Source organism: Macaca nemestrina, chromosome 13, assembly GCF_043159975.1.
Source record: "Macaca nemestrina isolate mMacNem1 chromosome 13, mMacNem.hap1, whole genome shotgun sequence".
NCBI classification, from domain to species: Eukaryota; Metazoa; Chordata; class Mammalia; order Primates; family Cercopithecidae; genus Macaca; species Macaca nemestrina.
In genome coordinates this window covers 106,408,890-106,431,509 of record NC_092137.1, presented here as the reverse complement: position 1 = coordinate 106,431,509, position 22,620 = coordinate 106,408,890, and the positions used below count along the sequence as shown (strand labels likewise).

The following is a 22,620-nucleotide window of genomic DNA, read 5'->3' as shown; positions in this document are numbered from 1 at the left end:
AGGAGGCTGAGGCAGGAGAATCACTTGAACCCGGGAGGCGGAGGTTGCAGTGAGCTGAGATCATGCCACTGCACTCCAGCCTGGTGATAGAGAGAGACTTGGTCTCAAAAAAAAAAAAAAAAGCTGGGCGCGGTGGCTCACACCTGTAATCCCAGCACTTTGGGAGGCCGAGGCGGGCGGATCACGAGGTCAGGAGATCAAGACCATCCTGGCTAACACAGTGAAACCCCGTCTGTACTAAAAATATAAAAAATTAGCCGGGCATGGTGGCAGGTGCCTGTAGTCCCAGCTATTCGGGAGGCTGAGGCAAAAGAATGGCATGAACCCGGGAGGCGGAGCTTGCAGTGAGCCGAGATTGCGCCATTGCACTCCAGTCTGGGCGACAGAGCGAGACTCCGTCTCAAAAAAAAAAAAAAAAAATTATACAACTGCACTTGTATATGTGTGTTTGATTCAATATTTCAAATGTTTTACGTTACCTAAAATATATGCCCCCAAAGGCCATAAACCTATACTCCCATTATGTTGTTCAGCACACTGAACAGGGTCTCTTCCACGCACTATCTGTGTTATCCAAGAAACTACAAGATGCTTGTACTTCCCTCAAGATTTTCGGCATTATGAGTTGACTTTCTTATGGGCACCATTCCAGTTATCCAGCAAATTTTAAGAACTTGGTACTTACATTTCTAATATATTGCTCAGAATACTGAATGGAGGACAAGAGGTCAAGGGGTTTAGAAGCTGTGGTGTTGAAATATTATTTATAAGGTACTGAAACTACCAAAAGTTATGGCAGGGATAGTGTAAATGGAGTGACTGTGATGCAGGCACTGCATCTTCAGAGAATTAGGAGAGACTCAGGCTGCAAGGCTGCAGCAAGCAGGGCTGGTCTAGTCTGATGACATCAGAGTCAAAGCCAGAGACTTTAGAGAGTAGGGACAGATAATGGTCTCAAGACAGCAAAGAGAATCTCACATCCAGACCCAGGGACAGGGAGGTGAGTGTGGGAAGCATGGTTCACCGAAGGAAAACCAGGGTGCTGTTACTAGAGTATTCTGGTATGGATGCTAAGTGCTGGGTGAGTGAGTGCCAAAGTGATCCGAAGTGCCAAAGTGGTCTGAAGCTCGCTTTTTTTTTTGAACCTGTTGCCCAGGCTGGAGTGCAGTGGCACCATCTTAGCTCACTGCAACCTCTGCCTCTCAGGTTCAAACAATTCTCCTGCCTCAGCTGGGATTACAGGCATGTGCCACCACACCCAGCTAATTTTTGTATTTTTAGTAGAGACAGTGTTTCACCATGTTGACCAGGCTGGTCTCGAACTCCTGACCTCAAGTAATCTGCCCACCTCAGCCTCCCAAAGTGTTGAGATTACAGGTGTTAGCCACTGTACCCAGCTGATGGGATAGACGCTTTCTGAGGGAGGTGAACTGGGGGGTTTACATGGTAGACTAGAGGCAGGAGGGGGAAATAAATTACAGGTATAGCTGTAGACAAAGCTGAAAGGGGTAGGGGACAGAGGTAAGAGGGCAAAGAGAAGCAAGGTGTGGGTTTAGAAATAGGGTCATTGGGCCGGGCGCGGTGGCTCACGCCTGTAATCCCAGCACTTTGGGAGGCCGAGGCGGGCGGATCACAAGGTCAGGAGATCGAGACCACGGTGAAACCCCGTCTCTACTAAAAAAATACAAAAAATTAGCTGGGCGCGGTTGTGGGCGCCTGTAGTCCCAGCTACTCGGGAGGCTGAGGCAGGAGAATGGCGTGAACCCGGGAGGCAGAGCTTGCAGTGAGCCGAGATCGCGCCACTGCACTCCAGCCTGGGCTGGGCGACAGAGCGAGACTCCGTCTCAAAAAAAAAAAAAAAAAGAAATAGGGTCATTGAGGACTACATCTTCACACATTTCATTTGTGTGTGGCCTGGCACGCCCCTATGGGACCTTCAATTGGAAGCCTCAAGTCCTGTCACTGATATGTTGAACATGTTTGACACATAGATTGTGACCACAATGCCACTTTACCTTGGCTACAGCTCTTTCACACTTGAATCAGTGGGGGTAATCTTTCCTAGCCCTTGGATGAACACTGCTGCAGGCGTTTAACATTCTCTCTTTTTCCTAGGTATTAAACAGTAGGGGCTCCTACTTGTGACACAGAGCCTTAGCTGACACAGGAGACACAGTGGGCATTGGAGAATGGGTTCCAGGTAAGTGTCTTCTTGTTTTTTTTTTTTTTTTTTTTGAGACGGAGTCTAGCTCTGTTGCCCAGGCTGGAGTGCAGTGGCCGGATCTCAGCTCACTGCAAGCCCCGCCTCCCGGGTTCACGCCATTCTCCTGCCTCAGCCTCCCGAGTAGCTGGGAGTACAGGCGCCCGCCACCTCGCCCGGCTAATTTTTTTTTGTATTTTAGTAGAGACGGGGTTTCACCGTGTTAGCCAGGATGGTCTCGATCTCCTGACCTCGTGATCCGCCCGTCTCGGCCTCCCAAAGTGCTGGGATTACAGGCTTGAGCCACCGCGCCCGGCCGGTAAGTGTCTTCTTGTTGAAGTTGCACAACAGCCTTGGAAATAGTTAAGTAATATGGGGTCTGGGTTGTTTTTTGTTTGTTTGTCTGTTGCTCATATTTCCCTACACATAGTCTGATCACTTGAATAATTAGGACATTAAATTGCAGTATCATTTGGATGCACACCAAGTACAAAATTAACATTGCAGAGCAGACATCCCACAGTTTAGCTAAGTTTTGGCATTTGTGGATTTTTAAAAGCATAACTGCAACTTCTTTGACGCTTCTTCTTCAAGAGGTTGGGCTTGAACCTCTACGGCTGCTCCCCATGAGGCTGGGGTTGTGACTGCTTCCATCAAGAGAGTAGGGTGGAGTTATGTGACTTCGGAGGCTAGGACATAAAAGGCATGAAGCTTCCTCTTTGTTTACTGGAATGCTTGCTCTTGGAGCCCTGAGCTGCCATGCAAGACTTCCAGCTACTCCAAGGCCACCATGGAGAAGCCTCCTTTAGGTGCTCCAGTTAGTCTGCAGCCCTAGTGCCCAAGTCATCCCAGTGCAGATGGCAGCTATGTGAGTGAACGAGCCTTGAGATCGGGGTTAGCCAACTTTTTATCTAAAGGGCCATACTGCACAGCTTTGTGGGCCACATAATCTCTGTCACAATGACCAACATGAATGACTGTGTTCTGATAACATTTGTTTGCAAAAAGAAGCCATAGGTCTGCAGGCTATAATTTGCTTTACATGATTCTAATCCCCACTATTTGAGCCTAAGGTCCCAGGCAGATATGGAGGAGCAAAGACAAGCTATTTCCCCTGTGCTCTGTCCAAACCTCCGATCCACAGAATCCAGGAATCTAATAAAATGGCTGACATTTTACACCCACTATGTTTGGGGTGGTATGTCAAACACCGGTAGATAGCTGAAGAATAGTGTACAAGGCAGGCCTCAACAAGAAAGTGAGATTTGAGCTGACTTGGAGGAGAGTCAACTGGGAAGCTGTGTGTCTGGGGGAAGAGCATTTCAGGCAGAGGGAACAGCCAGTGCAAAACCTTTCGGTGGAGGAGTGCTTGGTATATGTGAGCAATAGCAAGGAAATTGCAGGAGAACAGCTCTGCTGAGGTGCCCCTGGCAATCTTGCACATCTCTAGAGGCCATGTAGGCAAGGTATGATCATGGTCTGAGCCAAGTCTTGTGGGACTGCCCTGCGATTTCTCCTAAAGCAGGGATAGGTAAGCCTGGTGAGGAGCCACTGGGAGGCAGTTTCCTATCCCTACCTTGCGGGAGACTGCTGCAAGGCCATTTCTCTTCCTTCTCCAATGTTTCAGTTGACTGCAGGACTTTCCATATCCCTCCCTCCACCTCCCAGCCCCCTTCCCTCCAAGCATACAGCAGCAGGCTCCTGTGAAGTCTATAAAACTGCTTGGTGTAGTTTAGACTTGGCTACTCAGGCGCAGGGCTCATGTTGTCTTCTTCTTTTTTTTTTTTTTTTTTTTTTTTTTTAAATCATGTAGACCCATAGGATAACAATCGCCCTTCCAGTTTGGTGTTATCCTGTGGGCCTAAGGATGCATGGAGCTGACACCACACTGATTTTGCTTTTGCTGTCGGTGTAAGTAATAACCTGTCTAAATCCATCTGGGCTGCTTGTCTCCTTCCCGTAGCCAAATCTACGGGAAGTGTCTAGCCAGTGTAGGGTCAAGGGACTGCTTGACAAGAGACCAAAGTAAATGGAAGAGGCGTAAGGAGGTGAGGCCAAAGAGGAAAGGGGACCAGGTCACACAGAACCTCGGAGATCACTGCAGAACCTTGGCTTATGCGGAGAGACAGCAGGAACCACTGATAGGTTTGGGGAGATTTGAGCAGAGGGACATGATTTGGCTCATGTTACATTGTTAAAGGGACCACCTTAAAATACATTCATTCTAAAAGTGTTACCTTTAAGAAACTATGTATATAAATTAAGTTACTGTTGCCATTATTAGTATAAGTAGTTAATTTCTCTTACGATTCATTCTCTGCTACTGCCTCTTGGACCCTGCACACCTTGTGGAGGTCCATGAGAGTAACGTGCTGTGGTTTCCCCTCTCCCAACTCCTGCTCTGCACTTTGTCATTCACTTTCATCTCCCTCCTTGAGTGTCACCTCTCTCTGGCTCGTCAAGGAGCCACAGCAAAGCGTCCTTCCCCAGGAACCCCTCCCCCAGGGGCGGTGAGCTCCTCGACGCCAGGGCAGTGTAGCGCACCTCGGGCCAGGTACCCAGGAGGCGCTCGACGGGAGCGGAATGGATGTGGAGGAGCGCTCGGCAGGGAGCGCTGCCGCTGTGGCCTTGGCCTCTGGGAGCGGCGCTGCCAGAGTTTTCTGTGTCAGCCAAGCCTGGAATGCGGGGGCGCCTCTGGACCCTCCTCTTGGGTCTGGGGGCTGCCTCGGGCATCCTCCACTCCTCTCCCACCTTCTGTCCTTCCCTATCTCCCACCCACAGGTGTGGGGCTCCAGACCCGCGCAGCGGCCAGAGCCGTCTCCTCTGGACCTCCAGCCCGCCCCTCCCCTTCACTTCTCTCTCCAGCTCCCTCCTGGTCTCTCAGCCCCCTCCCCTTCCTCTCCTCCCAGCTCCCCGCCGTGCGCCCCACGGTGGCCTTCGGCCCGCCCCTCCTCTCCAACCCCCTCCCTTTCCCCTTTACGCCCCTCCTCCCCCTCGTCCTCCCGCCCCCTCCCACTCCAACCTGCGGGACCCGCCGGGACTCGCCCCCCTGCCCGCCCCTCTCCTCTAGCCCCGGTCGGCCTCGGCTCGGCCCCCGGCCCGCCCCTTCCAGCCCTCGGCACCACCCGCCGGCCGCTGGGCTCCACCACTCTGCACTCGCTGCCGGGGCCGCCTGGACAGGGAGCTTCGCTGGCGCGCTTAGCCGGCGACAGGGCAGGTTCGGGACGTCCATCTGTCCGTCCGTCCGGAGAGAAATTACAGATCCGCAGCCCCGGGATGGGGCCGGCCCCGCTGCCGCTGCCGCTGCTGCTGCCGCTGCTGCTGGGCCTCTTCCTCCCCGCGCTCTGGAGTAGAGGTGAGTGCGCCGGCTGGGGGCCAGGCGAGGGGGTGGGGGCTCCCAGGACGAAGCAGGGGGCTCAGGGGAGTGAGCGCGTCCACAGGGGCGCGCCTGGCTGCTGGACAAGTTTGCAAACACCCTCCACCCACTGCGGTGCCAGAGAAGGGGGCGCAGGCGAGCCTTCCGTCCACTGACCGCGGCCCCTCAAGCGTCCCGAGGGCACCTAGCCCGGCTTGTGGGTGCGCGTCGTGGTGAAGCCGGGTCGGGGTCGGGGCTGCAGCCTTCCCTCTTCACCTCCGAGGAGGAAATGGAGCTCCGCTGGGCGCGCTGCAAGTCCCAAAGTTCCTACGAGTGGAACGTAGGTAGCAGGTCTGGTCTGGAATGCGACGAGAACTTTCCACTAGACAGAGTTGCATGGTGGAGCCCTACTCTGGCGGGAGTTCCGGGGGCCACAGATCCGGTCTCCCGAGGGACCGGCGTGGGGCGAACGAACGGGCTGCGGGAGTCAGAGCTGCAGTCCGGGAGCCGCGATAGACTGAGGCCGAGCGTCCGGCCAGGGAGGGACGGCAGTCCTGGCTGCTCCCACTGGGCCCTTACGGATGTTATTAGCATCCCTTTGTAGAGGCACCCAGAGAGTGTGGGGACCTGGAAAAGGGGAGCGTTCTTTTCACTCCTGTTACGTCAGAACAGAACTTACGGTGCTCGACAGCGTTTACGTTTATCTGGACGCAGCCAAGTGTGGTTACAGGCTTTTTTTTTTTTTTTTCTGAGACCGAGTCTCGCTCTGTCACCCAGGCTGGAGTGTAGTGGTGCGATCTCGGCTCACTGCAATCTCCGCCTCCCGGGTTCAAGCGATTCTCCTGCCTCAGCCTCCCGAGTAGCTGGGACTAGAGACGCGTGCTACCACGCCCGGCTAATTTTTGTATTTTTGGTAGAGACCGGGTTTCACCATGTTGGCCAGGATGGTCTCGATCTCATGACCTCGTGATCTGCCCGCCTCAGCCTCCCAAAGTTCTGGGATTACAGTCCTGAGCCACCGCGCCCGGCTTGTTCCAGGCATTTTAATACAAGATGCTGGATTGATAAGTGGAGGCAAGGAAGGCCGGTTTCATTCTGCATGAACAGCTTATTTGGGGAGTGAGTGATGAACAGATTTCAAGTTTGATCGCTGATGCACTTCTTGAGGAAGCTGGAATAAACTTACCAGGCTTTACCCGAAAGAAAAAGAAAGGGGGAAAATGCTAAATAAACACATTGCAAGTATTTTCTCTTAGCTAAGATTTCTATTTCCATTCAGAATGCAGATTTTATCTCTTTTGGTCGTGAATGCACTTGACTAGCCTTCACCTATTATAGTCAAAGATGTTTTTTAGGAATACCTGGAAAGCTTAATTTATAGTCAAGTAAGTTACTTAAAAGTTTTTCCTTTGAGATTTTTCTTTGAAAGCTCATTTACTCAAATGAAAAATTCTTAAACAACGCACCCCTTTTTCCACGTTAAATTACATAAGCAATTTATAATTTGGGGCAACATAGCAATTTGAAACAAACTTTAAGAGCCAAAAACCAGGCAAAGAACGAAAGCAGTCCTGTTCTCCACAGCCTCCCCCCCCCTCCCGCAAACCTTCAAAAATTCCTCAGCATTTCTTCCAGACTCATTTTTCATAATCTGCTGCAAATCTGTTGTATGTTGCTACTAGTGAGGGCTGGCCATGAATAGTCTTGTAGGTAGTGAATGTGGTGAGAACTATGGAGAAAGTAATGGGAACGATAGTTTTGTGTTAAATACTTAAAGATTGGAGTGCTTTTGTTTTCCTAAATTTTTAAAAGGCTGTAATAAAAAATGTTTGTAGCTGACAATCAACTTTAATCAGACAATCATAAAAAGGCCTTTTAAAATCCACCCAGCTGGAAGAATGAAAAGTTCCACCAATTGTTCTTCTTGCACTTTTTGCTTTTTGTTTTGAACTTTACTTGTGAGATGTCTGACAGTTTTACGTCTCACCTTGTGAAAAGCTTAAAGAATGGGATTCTCACTGGCAGAAGTACAGCACAAAGGAGTGCTGTATGAAGAAATTAAAAATGGAAATTAGACTCTTCATCTAATTTTAAGATTTTCCTATTACACATTGTGGGTCTGAGTGCTTTGCCGACCACACAGGAAAGACAGAGAGAGAGAGAGAGATAATGAGAATGTGTGTGTAGATTCTACACTGTAGAAGTATAGAAGAATGAATACTTTAACCCAGGAATTCCCCCTCTGCCCCCCAACACACATACCCACCACACATCTGACAAAGACATGCACACACACAACTGGAACTGCCAAACCAGGAGCATTTTGAGACTTTCCAGTCTTTCCTTTCTGCTCAGTCTCTGATGGGGGTGCCATTGAGCAGCAAAATGAGGCAAGCGGTGGCTCTCTGAAGGGCCAGGGAGAGGATGGAGTAAGATAAATATAGATGTGGGTAAAAATGAACGCATTATGAGGACTTAGCTCATGATGAGGCTATGTGTGCAGCTAAACTCAACCCTTAGAGTAAATTAGGCTTTTGAGATTCTTTAATGTTAGGATTTCTCTTCCAAACTGATATCGTAACATGTATTCCAGTATATGGTAAACATCTTCCCAGAGGGACCTTTTAAGTTGTTCTGTTGCTTGTGGGCTTTATTACAAAGGCTTCAAATGCTTTTTGAAAGTACATGGTGCATATTTTAAAAATGAATACTTTTTAGAAAATTATTCTGACCCATTAAAGTGCTAAGTGGAATGCTTTTCTTTTCTTTTCTTTCTTTTTTTGGCAGGGTCTCATTCTGCCACCCAGGCTAGAGTCCTGTGGCATGATCACTGCTCACTGTAACCTCAACCTCCTGGGCTCAAGTGATCCTCCCACCTCAGCCTCCCAAGTAGCTATGACCACAGGCACATATCACCATGCCTGGCTAATTTTTTATTTTTTGTAGAGACAGGGTCTCACTATGTTGCCCAGGCTGGTCTTGAACTCCTGGGCTCAAGCAATCTTCCCACCTCAGCCTTGCAACGTGTGGGGATTATAGACATGAGCCACCATGCACAGCTGAATACAATTTTTAAAAAATTAACAGTAATTTTTGTTTTTTTTTTTTTGAGACAGAGTTTTGCTCTTGCTGTCCAGGCTAGAGTGCAATGGCGCAATCTCGGCTCACCGCAACTTCCCGCCTCCCGGGTTCAAGCAATTCTCCTGCCTCAGCCTCCCGAGTGGCTGGGATTACAGGCATGCGCCACCATGCCCGGCTAATTTTGCATTTTTAGTAGAGATAGGGTTTCTCCATGTTGGTTAGGTTGGTCTCAAACTCCCAACCTCAGGTGATCTGCCCGCCTTGGCCTCCCAAAGTGCTGGGATTACAAGTATGAGCCACCACGCCCAGCCAATAATTATATTTTTAAATCTTGATTTTTGAAAGAATTTCCAGATAATTGTAGGAGACAGGGCCAGTGAGTTACTAGTCAGCATCAGTCAAGAAGAGGTTCAATCTTTTTATGCCTGTGAATTAGGAACATGCTGCCGGGTAGAAAAACTGAGCTGGGAACTTGAACACACACATGAAACAGCCGCTTTCCATGTAATGGCCAGAACGAGATTTTGGAAATGAATCTGATTGTGTTTTCCACTTGAAAATCTTCCAGTGGCTTCCTGTTCCCTACTAGAATTTGCAGAGACTCACAGCGAACATCTTTGACCCATTTCCATTCACTTCCCACTTGTTCCCACTACTCCAGCCACCTGTGTCTTTCTAGGGCCTGAGCAGCCTTTGCAGTGACTGTTCCCTCTGGCTGGAACCTTTTCCCCAAGATCTCAGCATGCTGGCTTCTTCTCATCCTTTGGGTTTCAGTTCAGAGGTTCTCCTTGAGAGGCCTTCCCCAATAACCACCCCCTGCCAAAGTGTCATACGCATACAGCCCACTATCCCTTAAATTTAATTTCCTGATAATGCTTCTCAACCTGATCAGTCCCTCCCTCCCTCCCTGCTTGCTTGCCTGCCTTCCTTCCTTCTTCCTTTCCTTTCCTTTCCTTTCCTTTCCTTTTCTTTTCTTTTCTTTTTTCTTTTCTTTCCAGAGTCTTGCTCTGTCACCCAGGCTGAAATACAATGGCACATTCTTGGCTCACTGCAACCTCCGCCTCCCAGGTTCAAGTGATTCTCCTGCCTCAGCCTCCCCAGTAGCTGGGACTACAGGCACCTGCCACCACAGCTGGCTAATTTTTGTATTTTTAGTAGAGACGGGGTTTCACCATGTTGGTCAGGCTGGTCTCGAACTCCTGACCTCAGGTGATCTGCCTACCTCGGCCTCCCAAAGTGCTGAGATTACAGGCGTGAGCCACTGCACCCGGCCTTACCTTTTTCTTTGCTCGTTTTCCTCCACTGTCCCCCCACTACAGGGTAAGCTCCTGGTGGCAGGGCTGCTGTCTTGTTCACTGCTAACACTGCATGGAGCTCATAGGGTGCTCAGTGAGTATCAGAGCACAGCATGAAAGAACCAAGCCCCTGCATGTCTTGCCAGGTGCTCCTCACCCTTCTCTTTTCCTACTGGCTTTTCCAGAGACAGAATGGCTGGAGCTCCCATGCCCTCACATTTGGGGCTTGGTTAATAGAAAACAATCTTTTATTTTGCTGTGATGCCAACGTGATTTCATTACTGGAGGAGCTAGTCAATTAACACAAGAGAGATTTTTGGATTGTGTTAACCCCAGACATATTTTATATTGTCCTAACTTTCCCAACTAGAAAAAAAAGTCAGAAGGTAATTTTTCATGTTAAACACAGTTCTAACAACTCCTTGCTCAGGGGCAGGTAGCCCTTGGTGCCTTGACTTTGGCCCTTGTCATTAGTTTAATCTTAACCCAAAGCATATGGCTTTGAACTGGTATGTGTCTCAGCAGGAGGTTAATTATTAGAAAAACTGAAAGGGGGCTCACACTATATGAAGCACACTATGCCTCTGGGGACGGGAATGAAAGTGTTAACCGGGACTGGCCTCTGGGGCTTTGGGGGTGGTAGTTAACTTTCAGGACCTCTCTTCCTTTTTGGGTACAGTGGGAGGCTCTGTTGCATAGAATAGTTAGGAGGACGTAATGAGCTAATGGCAGGTGATACGTGCTTAAAATATATTTGCCATTCTTACCAATGGCTCTCCTCCATTCTTCTGAACTCAAGTTTGGGGGAAATGTTTTTCCTAGACAAAAGGTGTTGGGAGGAGGGTTCTTTTCTTACTGAAGCGTTTCCTGAATGGTCCACCCTCCATTGTTCAGAATGCTTTGGTGAAGGGGCCCTGGGGTGTCGCCCTAGAGTGCCCAAGTCCTTTGCTGCAGCTCTCTAGGGTTTTGTTTACTAGTAGTTTGAGCAAAACCCACCCAGGACCAAGCAGTTCTCCAAAGAATCAGGGCCTGCCCTGACTGCCACTCCCCTCCTCCCCCTGCCCCCATACCTTCCCTTATGGAGTTCAGACTTGACATAGTACAGGAATAGCTTCCTGTCATGTGCCTCTCAGGAAGGTATAAAAATGAAGTTCAGTTCCTGTTCAACTTTTCCCACATAACTCTTTTCCAAAGTGAGTGTAGTTTCTTTCTTCTATTTTTTTTTTCTTTTTGTATTTGTTTTGTTTTAGGGTTTTTGCGTGTGAACATCCAGAAAATTCTTTTGTTTTGTTTTGTTTTGTTTTTTGAGATAGAGTCTTGCTCTGTCACACAGGCTGGAGTGCAGGTGGCGCAATCTCGGCTCACTGCATCCTCCACCTCCCGGGTTCAAGCAGTTCTCTGCCTCAGCCTCCTGAGTAGCTGAGATTACAGGCGCCCGCCACCACACCCGGCTAATTTTTGTATCTTTAGTAGAGACGGGGTTTCACTATGTTGGGCAGGCTGGTCTTGAACTTCTGACCTTGTGATCCACCCGCCTTGGCCTCTCAAAATGCTGGGATTACAGGCATGAGCCACCGCGCCCGGCTCAGAAAATTCTTTTCCTTCTTACCACATCGAGCTAGGTGTTCCCAATGAGGTCGGTTGGCTGCAACATAGAGAAAATGAGGCTTTGGTTCTTAGAGTAGATTCCATGTACAGGTGTGAGTATGTGTGCGCAGGATGGTCTTGTAGGAAATGGAAAGGGCCGTGAGCCCCAGGTGCACTCCTGGCTCCTGGTGCTTCCTGCTTGATGATATGGGTGAGCCAGCCCTCAGGTGCCCTGGAGAGAACCCTGATGACTGTCCCTCTGGCACTCTGGGCATTGGCTAACCCTTGACCAGAGTTAAACCAATTCCGTCTCTTTTCATTCTATGTCCCCCACTCCTGCCTCCAGCTGAAGTGCTAAAAATGCAACCTGGCAGGGGCAGAGAATTCCATTAGGATCAGCAGGCCCCTTTTGGAGAGCAAGAATACTAAGAATACCTGCTATCCTGGCACTTCCTCCCTCCTAGGCCTTAGTTTTCTCTGTCTGAACCATGGCTGTTGAACTGGGTGAAAGATTCTTAACCACAGGAAGGGAGGGCCTAGATCTTCCCTAGTTTTGTGAGACTCTGCGGCTGGACAACCCTCCCTTCGTGGGAGCTGTCACATTTTCACTCTCCGGGCCACTGTCAGGCAGCAGGATCTGGGGACATGGCCTGCATGTGAAACCCTGGACTGCTATGGCCAAGTCACCTCCTCAGGTCCTGGTGTTTCAGAGTGATAAAGGAAGAAAGGGTGATTATGTCTTGAACGTTTCATTGAGAAACCTACACTCAGTTCTTTTTTTTTTTTTTTTTTTTGACATGGAGGCTCACTCTGTCACCCAGATTGGAGTGCAGTGGCGCGATCTCAGCTCACTGCAGCCTCCATTCCTGGTTCAAGCGATTCTCATGCCTCAGCCTCCCAAGTAGCTGGGATTACAGGCACCCATTACCACGGCCGGCTAATTTTCATATTTTTTGGTGGAAACAACGTTTCATGATGTAGGCTTTGTTGGTCTTGAACTCCTGACCTCAGATGATTGGCCCGCCTTGGCTTCCCAAAGTTCTGGGATTATAGGCGTGAGCCAATGTGCCCAGCCAGAAACCTACACTCAATTTTAAAGCATTTTATTTCGTCCTTCTTGCCTAGATCTTCAACTATCAGTGCTTCTTTCACTCAATGGTAAATGGATTTTCCATGCATCTTGGAGGTGGCAGGGAGAAGGGGCAGAGGGAGTGAGAGAGAACAGATGTTGGCTTTATGTTTGGAACAAAATTACACCAAAAGCTAAGAACATTTATATTTGTGCTTAGAGAAACCCCATTTCATTTCAGAAGCTCAATGCCTGGATTTTTGTGCCAGCACATTTTCCACTTGCATGTTTCTCCTTGTACTCTGTGCCTTCCATGTATTTCTGTGGGTTCCTTCAAAACAAGATCCGATCCTCACAGGGTTAGTGCTCTGCCCTAGGTCACTCCGGGAGGGGTCCATCCTCCGGATTTAGATCTCAGGTTGGCACTTACACAAATGCTTCCTGACGGATCCCTTTTTTTGTGTAATCTGCTTTTTCCTTGAGGATCTAGATATCTCAGCATTCAGGGACAGTAAACATCTTAGAACTTGCCTTAGCTGTGGTCTTGCCTCTCATTAGAGACACAAAGGAAAGCCTTGTTTATTTTGGAGAAGGAATTGTGTTGTTATTTTAAGCCTTAGGGCCTTGTTGTTAGAGCTACCAATAGTAGGTTGGCTTCATTATGGTTTTGAAAATGATCACTTTCACAAGTAAGAACGGGCTGTCTTAGTGGAGAATATTAGAACAGAGACTCAAACTTAACTGAAAGTTGTTTTCTGTCACTGCGCTGCTTAGGGAATTCTCAGTGAGGTGATAAATATTCATGGACTCCCCAAGTGTTGTGTGTGCCTGGAGGCCAGTTTTTCACTTGTTCCAATTAATGGCAGGCTGCCTCCACACAGGAAGTGAAACCAGCCTTTAAGCCTTTTTGCAATTCTGGCACATGATTTGAAGATTTGGTGATGAAAACAATGTTCTTTGAAAGTTTTGGAGCAAAGGAAAAAAAGCAGCTTTTTAGATTCACTCTTAGTTTAAAAAATAACCACTTTGGGAGTTGAAAGATGTAAGTTCTCATCCCAGCTTTGATAGGAACCTACAGGGACAGCTGGGGTATAGTGTCTCCTCCTTCTAAAACTCCACATCCTCACTTGTCAAATGAGAAAGCAGATAGATGATTCTGGGCCCCTTTGGGGCCGAACACTGATTCCATCTAAAGGGGAGAGGGTGGGAAGGGATACTTTCTCCCATGCAGTTTGGGACACAGAGTCTCAGCCTGAGTTTGACCCTCAGCCCTGTGCCTGACTCTGGGTGTGAACATTCTTAGGCATCAGCCTAGAAATGGAGATGGAGACTGCGTGAAGAGTTTCATTAAAAATGAGTGACGCAGCCAGGCGCGGTGGCTCATGCCTGTAATCCCAGCACTTTCGGAGGTCGAGGTGGGTGGATCACCTGAGGTCAGGAGTTTGAGACCAGCCTGACCAACATGGTAAACCCTGTCTCTACTAAATAACAAAGAATTAGCCGGGTGTGGTGGCACATGCCTGTAATCCCAGCAGCTTGGGGGGGCTGAGGCAGGAGAATCACTTGAACCCAGGAGGCGGAGGTTGCTGTGAGCCAAGATTGTGCCACTGTACTCCAGCCTGGGCAACAACAGCAAAACTCTGTATCAAAAGAAAAAAAAAAAGAGTGATGCTAGTGGGTTCTTTGCTGTTGACAGCTGCCATTCCCTGCCACCTGGGCTGTCTGTTCCTCCAGGAAGTACCCTCTCCAACTCTACTGGGGCAGTAGAATAGTCTGGAAACATGGAGGAATATTTCTGAGAATATTGGATCTCCCCAAATGCATATGACCTCTTCCTGCTAAATCTTCTGGGAGCATGGGTTCTTGAGTTCTGAGAGACAGAGGGATGGACTAAGCTTTTTCTAGACTGGATGGAGTGGGGCATATCCTCCCGAGGGGGAACAGCAGAATATTCAGGATCAGAGAGAATGATGTCATTTTCAAAAGTTTATTCATTCGATATTATGATGTCATTTTATATTTGGAAATTTAAAAAAATATTTTGTGATATAAACTGTAGAATGTAACGCTCTTAAATATTCTGGCTGGGAAGATAAGGATAAGGACAATGATTCATGACAGAGGTTCTCAACAAGAGGTATGCTTCAGAACCACCTAGGAAGCGTTTCCACAGTGTAGAAGCTCAGGTTCCCAGGACCTGTGAACTCAATCTTTGGGACTGTGGCCCTGCCTTGTGTATGTCCAAGCCATTCTGTGCCACCTCTTTCATTACACTCCACTGATGCAGTATGTCTGATGCCTGATTCTTGGGGAGTGGTGGGGAGCCTTTCCCTATTACCCCATCCCAGGAGGGGTATGTATTAGAACCTGGCCATTGAGGGTAGGAATAAGCTAATTATGCTTATCGAAGGAAGGCAGCAAGTCCTGGACAAAGTGAGAATGTTGAGCTGGATGATTCATTAAGCTAAGTGCCCTTAGGATTTTAGGACCTATTGGTGGAAGGAGATACAGCTAATCAGGTGGGCCAACCAGTAAATAGTAAGGCCTTTCCCTTTTTACCATTACATTTTTTCCTCTCACCTACTCTTTATACTCACATCTTATTATACAATATTTAGAATACGCAAAAGGATGTAACAGGTAATAAAACTCACCTGTACTCACTACTTGGCATAAGAAGTCAGACATTAGCACCACAGTGGAAGTCCCCAGTCGTTCCTCTCTCCAGTGTCATCCCCTCACTCCCACCCAGAGAAAACCATTATCCCACATTGGGTGTTTCAATTCCCATGCATCTCTCTATCCTTCGACCATGATTGACATGATTATGTTGGTAACACTCTATAGTGTTGTTTTGTACCATATCAGTTGGGTTTGATTGCATGTAACAGAAAATCTTACTTCAGTGGTGTAACCAAAAGGGGAGTATTTTTCTCATACAACAAGCAATCTGATGGCAACCAGGTTGGGATTAGACAGTGGCTCCGTGATAAAGTCAATGACCTGGCTCCTTGCTCTGACATCTGTAGCCTGTGCTTTTAGAACACATTGTTCCTTAAATGGCTGCTGTGCTTCTGGGCATTTCATTTGCATTCCGGGCAGAAAAAAGCAGAAGGGCAAAGGACAAAAAGTCTCATACCAGCTGAGTCTGTCCTTTTTATCAAGAAGGTGACTGGAACATCTCAACAGCAAAAAACAAGCCATCCGATTAAAAAATGAACAAGTGATCTAAACATACTTCTCAAAAGAAGACATACAAATGGCTAACAGATAAATATATGAAAAAATGCTTCACATTTGTCCACACTAATCATCAGGAAAATGCAAACCAAAATTACAACTGGGTTTCATCTCATTGCATTTAGGATGGCTATGTCAAAAAAGCAAAAAATAACAAATGCTGGCAAAGGTGCAGAGAAAAGGGAACTCATACACTACTGGTGGGGATTTAAACTAGCACAACCACTATTGTGGCAGGCCAGGTCTCACTAACGCAGGCCTCTGTAACAACTGTTCCAGCACTGAGTAATAGAGCCAGTGCCCCCATACAAAGGCTGGAATGTAATAAAAGCCCACCGGAAGTTTTGCCCAGGCCTTTCCTAGGCCTTGAATCATGACAAGATAATGAAGGAATTCTTAACAGGCCGCCTTTAGGATTCAACAAGTTTTATTGGGGATCTGAAGAAACTCCCCAGACCTCCACAAACAAGTTTATTGGGGGTCTGAAGGAACTCCTCAAACCTCCATAATTTAGCAGGAGACAAGATAATAAGGGTAATCACCCCAGCACCTGGATTTACTTAGATTAAGTACATTTACTGAGGCTCCAGAAGAAGATCCTCAGCACTCAGATCTTAGTTATAGATTAGAAGAAGTGAATCACTTATGTCTTTAAATGAATGCACACTTACATGTAGACATACAGCTTAGAAGGTATATAAGCCCTAGAAAACTTTATAATTTTGAGTTGGTCTGGGGATATTTTCCAGGCCTTCTCACTGTACCCAGTTACAGAAATAAACTCCCTTCTTTCCCAGTCCATCTGCATCTCGTTATTGGGCCATGAGAATAAGCAGCCCAACCCTCGGTTTGGTCCAGGAACGCTATGGAGAATGGTATGGAGGTTCCTCAAAAAACTACAGATAGAACTACCATATAGATCCTGCAACTGCACTTTACTGGTCATTCATCCAAAAGAAAGGAAATCAGTATGTCAAAGCGACTTCTGCACCCTCGTGTTTATTGCAGCACTATTCATGATAGCCAAGCTAAGGAATCAGTCTAGGTATCCATCCATGGATGAATGGATAAAGAAAATGTGGTATAAGCCTTGGCAACATGGCAAGACCTAGTCTCTACCAGAAATAAAAAAAAAATAGCTGGACATGGTGGTGCTTGCTGGTAGTCACAGCTGCTCAGCAGGTTGAAGCGGGAAGATTCTTTGAGCCCAGGAGTTTGAGACTGCAGTGAGCTATGATTGCCTTACTGCACTCCAGCCTGGGCAACAGACTGAGACCCTGTCTCTCAAAAAAAAAAACGAAAAAACAAACTATATATATGTGTTTGTATAAATAGACACACACACAAACACACACACACACGCAATGGAATACTATTAAATATTTAGTCATAAAATAAATCCTGTCCTTGGTGGCAACATGGATGGAACTAGAAGACATCAGATTAATTAAAACAAGCCAGAAACAAAGTTAAACACCACATGTCCTCACTCACAGGTGGAAGCTAAACAAAACAGTTGATTTTTGTAGAAGGAAAAAGTAGAACAAAGGATGCTAGAGCCTAGAAAAGGTAGGAGGAAGGGGAGGATAGGAATAGATTCGTTAAAGAATTCAAAATTACAGCAAGATAGGAGGGATAAGGTTAGTGTTCTATAGCACTGTAGAATTACTATAGGTAACAGTAATATATAGTTTTTGTTTGTTTGTTTTTGAGAAGGAGTATTGCTCTGTTGCCCAGGCTGGAGTGCAGTGGTGCGATCTAAATGGCGCCATCTCCGCTCACTGCAACCTCCACTTCCTGGGTTCAAGCGATTCTCCTGCCTCACCCTCCCAAGTAGCTGAGATTACAGGCACCTGCCACCGTGTCCAGCTAATTTTTGTATTTTTAGTAGAGAAGGAGTTTCACCATGTTGGTCAGGGTGGTTTTGAACTCCTGACCTCAGGTGATCACCTGCCTCAGCCTCCCAAATAGTGCTGCGATTACAGGTGTGAGCCATTGCGCCCAGCCAACAATAGTGTATAGTTTCGAATAGCTAGAAGGAGGATATTGAATATTCCTAAAACAAAGAAATGATAGACATTTGAGATGATGGATATGCTAATTACTCTGATCCGATCACTATATATGTGTCACAACATCACTGTGTGCTCCATAGATATATACAGTTATGTGGATTAAAGCAGGTTTTAAAAAATTATTTATTTATTTATTTATTTATTTATTTATTTATTTATTTATTTTTGAGACGGAGTCTCTCTCTGTTGCCCAGGCTGGAGTGCAGTGGTGCCATCTCAGCTCACTGCAAGCTCCACCCCCCAGGTTCACAGCATTCTCCTGCCTCAGCCTCCCGGGTGGCTGGGACTACAGGTGCCCGTCACCACCCGTGGCTAATTTTTTTTTTGTTTTTTGTTTTTTTTAGTATAGACGGGATTTCACTGTGTTAGCCAGGATGGTCTCGATCTCCTGACCTCGTGATCTGCCCGCCTCGGCCTCCCAAAGTGCTGGGATTACAGGCGTGAGCCACCGTGCCTGGCCGATTAAAGCAGTTTTTTTAAAAGATGATAACTTGATGTGAGGCCCCATGCTGTGGATTTCTGCTAACCTTTCCCTGGTTCCTCCAAGCTGCCAGGAAGAGTGGCGAATGGAGTGTGCTAGCTGAGAAGTTGCCACCCTGAATGAGATTGGGTCCCCTTTGTGGAAAGAAGGGGAAATGGGTGCTGGGCAGGACACTAGCAGCAGCTTACCTCATAAATGTTATAAAATTTCATATACTGTGCTTTCTTCTTCAGTTTGCTTTTTTTTTTTTTTTTTTTTGAGATGGAGCCTCGCTCTGTTGCCAGGCTGGAGTGCAGTGGCACGATCTTGGCTCACTGCAACCTCCACCTCCCAGGTTCAAGTGATTCTCCTGCCTCAGCCTCCTGAGTAGCTGGGACTACAGGCACGCACCACCACATCCAGCTAATTTTTGTGTTTTTAGTAGAGGCAGGGTTTCACCATGTTGGCCAGAATGGTCTCGATCTCTTGACCTCGTGATCTGCCCGCCTCAGCCTCCCAAAGTGCTGGGATTACAGGCGTGAGCCACCGTGCCCAGCCTTGCTTCTTCACTCTTTGTGAAGTTTGCTAGATTCATCTGACTTGAAAAATGTAGCCCTTGTTCATTTATCTTCATAGACAAATATGTGAATATACCATAGTTTTATTTATCCAGTCTCCTCCTTTTGTTTTTTTGTTTTCTTTCTTTCTTTTTTTTTTTTTTGAAACAGAGTCTTGCTCTGTTGCCCAGGCTGGTGTGCAGTGGTGCTATCTCAGCTCACTGCAACCTCTGCCTCCTGGGTTCAAGTGATTCTCCTGCCTCAGCCTCCCGAGTAGCTAGGATTACAGGTGCGCGCCACCATGCCTGGCTAATTTTCGTATTTTTAGTAAAGATGGGATTTCACCAGGAGAAGATATTGAACATAGATTTGTAACATTGCTTAAAGGACCTCTATGCCAGGAATCAAAGACAAAGGCCAAATATATACTTTGAAATTATACTACAATCTGTATGTCAATTTGGGGATAATTGATGTTTTTTCTAGGTTGAGATTTCCAATCTATGAACATAGTATATCTCTCCATTTATTTATATCTTCTTGTATTTCTTTATTCAGTGTTTTGTTGTTTTTAGCAGATGAGTTCTGTATGTGCTTTGTTAGATTTATACCTAAGTATTTCACCATTTGGAGTGATTGTAAATGGTATTGTATTTTTAATTTCAATTTATATGTGTTTATTGCTTAATATGTAGAAATACATTAATTTGTATCTTACAACCTTGATGAAATAACTTATTTGTTCCAAGGATACTTTTTTATAGATTCTTTGGAATTTTCTTTTTTTTCTTTTTTATTGTTGAGATGGAGTCTCACTCTGTCACCCAGGTTGGAGTACAGTGGTGCAATCTCAGCTCACTGCAACCTCCACCTCCAGGGCTCAAGTGATTCTTGTGCCTCCCGAGTAGCTGGGATTACAGGCACATGCCACCACCATGCCTGGCTAATTTTTTTGCATTTTTGATACAGACAGGGTTTCACCATGTTGGCCAGGCTGGTCTTGAACTCCTGACTTCAGGTGATCCACCCACCTCAGCCTCCCAGAGTGCTAGGATTACAGCATGAGCCACCATGCCTAGCCTTCCTTGGAATTTTCTTTGAAGATAATCATATCTGCAAATAGCAATCCTTTTATTTTCTTCTTTTCTGATCTTTTGTTTCTGATATGTTTTATTTCTTTTACTTGCTTTATTGCATTGGCTACAACTTTCAGCACAGTGTTGAATACGAATGGGGAAAGCAGATATCCTTGCCTTGTTCCCATTCTTTTTTTTTTTTAGATCTTTATTAAGTTGAGGATATGCCCCTCTTTTCTTTCTTTTTTCTTTTTTCTTTTTTTTTTTTTTTTTTTTTTTGAGATGAAGTCTCCTCTGTCACCCAGGCTGGAGTGCAGTGGCACGATCTTAGCTCACTGCAACCTCCGCCTCCCAGGTTCAAGCGATTCTCCTGTCTCAGCCCCCGAGTAGCCAGGACTACAGGCACGTACCACCATGCTCGGCTAATTTTTTTTATTTTTGTTTGCTTGTTTGTTTGAGACGGAGTCTTGCTCCGTGGCCCGGGCTGGAGTGCAGTGGCACAATCTCGGCTCACTGCAAGCTCTGCCTCCCAGATTCATGCCATTCTCCTGCCTCAGCCTCCCGAGTAGCTGGGACTACAGGCATGAGCCACCGCACCCAGCCTAATTTTTGTATTTTTGTATTATATTTTTTTTGTATTATATTTTTGTATTAATTTTTGTATTATACAATAAAATTAACAAACCTCTAGCAAGACCAACAAAGAAAAATATGAGAAGACAAATTGCTAATATCAGGAATAAAACAGGGGAAATCACTATAGACTCTGTAGACATCAAAAGGATAAAAAGTGAATACTACAAATAACCACACACGAATTTGGTAGCATAGAGGAAGTGAATTAAATCTTCAAAAAACATAAACTATCACAACGTACCCCACATGAAATAGATAATTTGAACAGGGCCATAACTATTAAGGAAACTGAATTCATAATTTTTAAAACTACCGAAAAACAAATCTCCAGGCCCAGATGGTTTCATTGTAGAATTATGCCAAATGCTTAAAGAAGAATTAACACCAAATAAAGATGGGGTTTCACCATTTTGGCCACACTGGTCTTGAACTCCTGACCTCAGGTGATCCACTTGCCTCAGCCTCCCAAAGTGCTGGGATTACAGGCATGAGCCACCATGCCTGGCTTCTTCCTAATTTTCTTAGAGGGTTTTTTTCCCCCATGAACGAATATTGAATTTTGTTAAATGATCGATATGATCATGTGATTTTTATTTTTATTTTTTTGCCTGTTAGTATGCTGGATGACATTGACTGATTTTCTCACGCCTGTAATCCCAGCACTTTGGAAAGCTGAGGCGGGTGGATCACCTGAGGTCAGTAGTTCGAGACCAGCCTGACCAACATGGTGAAATCCCATCTCTACTAAATACAAAAAATTAGCTAGGCTTGGTGGTGCATGCCTGTAATCCCAGCTACTTGGAAGGCTAAGGCAGGAGACTCACTTGAACCTGGGAGGCGGAGGTTGTAGTAAGCTGAGATTGTGCTATTGCATTCTAGCCTGGGCAACAAGAGCAAAAACTCCAACTCAAAAAATAATAATAATAATAATACATAGTATAGTTTGCAAGTATTGAGAATTTCTATTGTGTTTCTGTTATTAATATCTGGTTATTTCCATTGTAATTAGAGAACACAAACTATATGATTTCAGTTATTTTTAATTTGTTGGGATTTGCTTTATAAGGATATCATTGATCTTTGAAAGCATGTGTATTCTATTATTGGGAAAAGTGTTCTATAAATATAGATTATATATTTTTCTTTTCTTTATTTTTTTGAAACAAGGTCTCATTCTGTCGCCCAGGCTGGAGTGCAGTGGCACTCTGATGGCTCACTGCAGTTTGACCTCCCAGGCTCAAGCGACCCTCCCACTTCAGGCTCCTTAGTAGCTGGTACTACAGCCATGTGCCACTACACCTGGCTAATTTTTATACTTTTTGTTAGAGACAGGGTTTTCCCATGTTGCCCAGGCTGGTCTCAAACTCCTGGGCTCAGGTGATCCGCCTGCCTCAGCCTCGTAAAGTGCTGGGATTACAGGTGTAAGTCACCGAGCCTGGCCAATTAGATTATTTTCATAAAAGTGTTAAGTCCTTTTATATCTTTGATTATTTTTTGTCTAGTTGTTCTGTCCATTATTGGGAGAGGAAGGAAGAGAGAGAGAGAGAGGTGTTAAAGTCCCCAACTATAATTGTTTATGTGTTTACCTTTCAGTTCTATCAGTCTTTCTTTCTTTCTTTCTTTCTTTCTTTCTTTCTTTCTTTCTTTCTTTCTTTCTTTCTTTCTTTCTTTCTTTCTCTCTCTTTCTTTCTTTCTTTCTTTCTTCTTTCTTTCTCTTTCTCTCTCTCTCTCTCTCTCTCTTTCTTTCTTTCAAGACAGAGTTTTGCTCTTATTGCCTAGGCTGGAGTATAATGGCGAGATCTCAGCTCACTGCAACCTCCGCCTCCCAGGTTCGAGTGATCCTCCCGAGTAGCTGGGATTACAGACATGCACCACCACACTCAGCTAATTTTTGTATTTTTAGTAGACTCGGGATTTCACCATGTTGGTCAGGCTGGTCTCGAACTCCTGATCTCAGGTGATCCACCCTCCTTAGCCTCCCAAAGTGCT

General features: G+C 46.1%; 1 protein-coding gene across 1 annotated transcript in view; it reads left to right on the top strand.

Moving 5' to 3' along the window:
- The first annotated feature begins 5,341 nt into the window (after nt 1-5,341).
- The window catches only part of LOC105471801 (MER proto-oncogene, tyrosine kinase), a 133,581-nt gene continuing 116,302 nt past the window's right edge, over nt 5,342-22,620 (top strand). Inside the window, exon 1 of the mRNA XM_071077098.1 lies at nt 5,342-5,555. Within this exon, the coding sequence (XP_070933199.1) occupies nt 5,477-5,555 (79 nt within the window). The 5' untranslated portion in view covers nt 5,342-5,476. The remainder of the gene's footprint in view (nt 5,556-22,620) is intronic.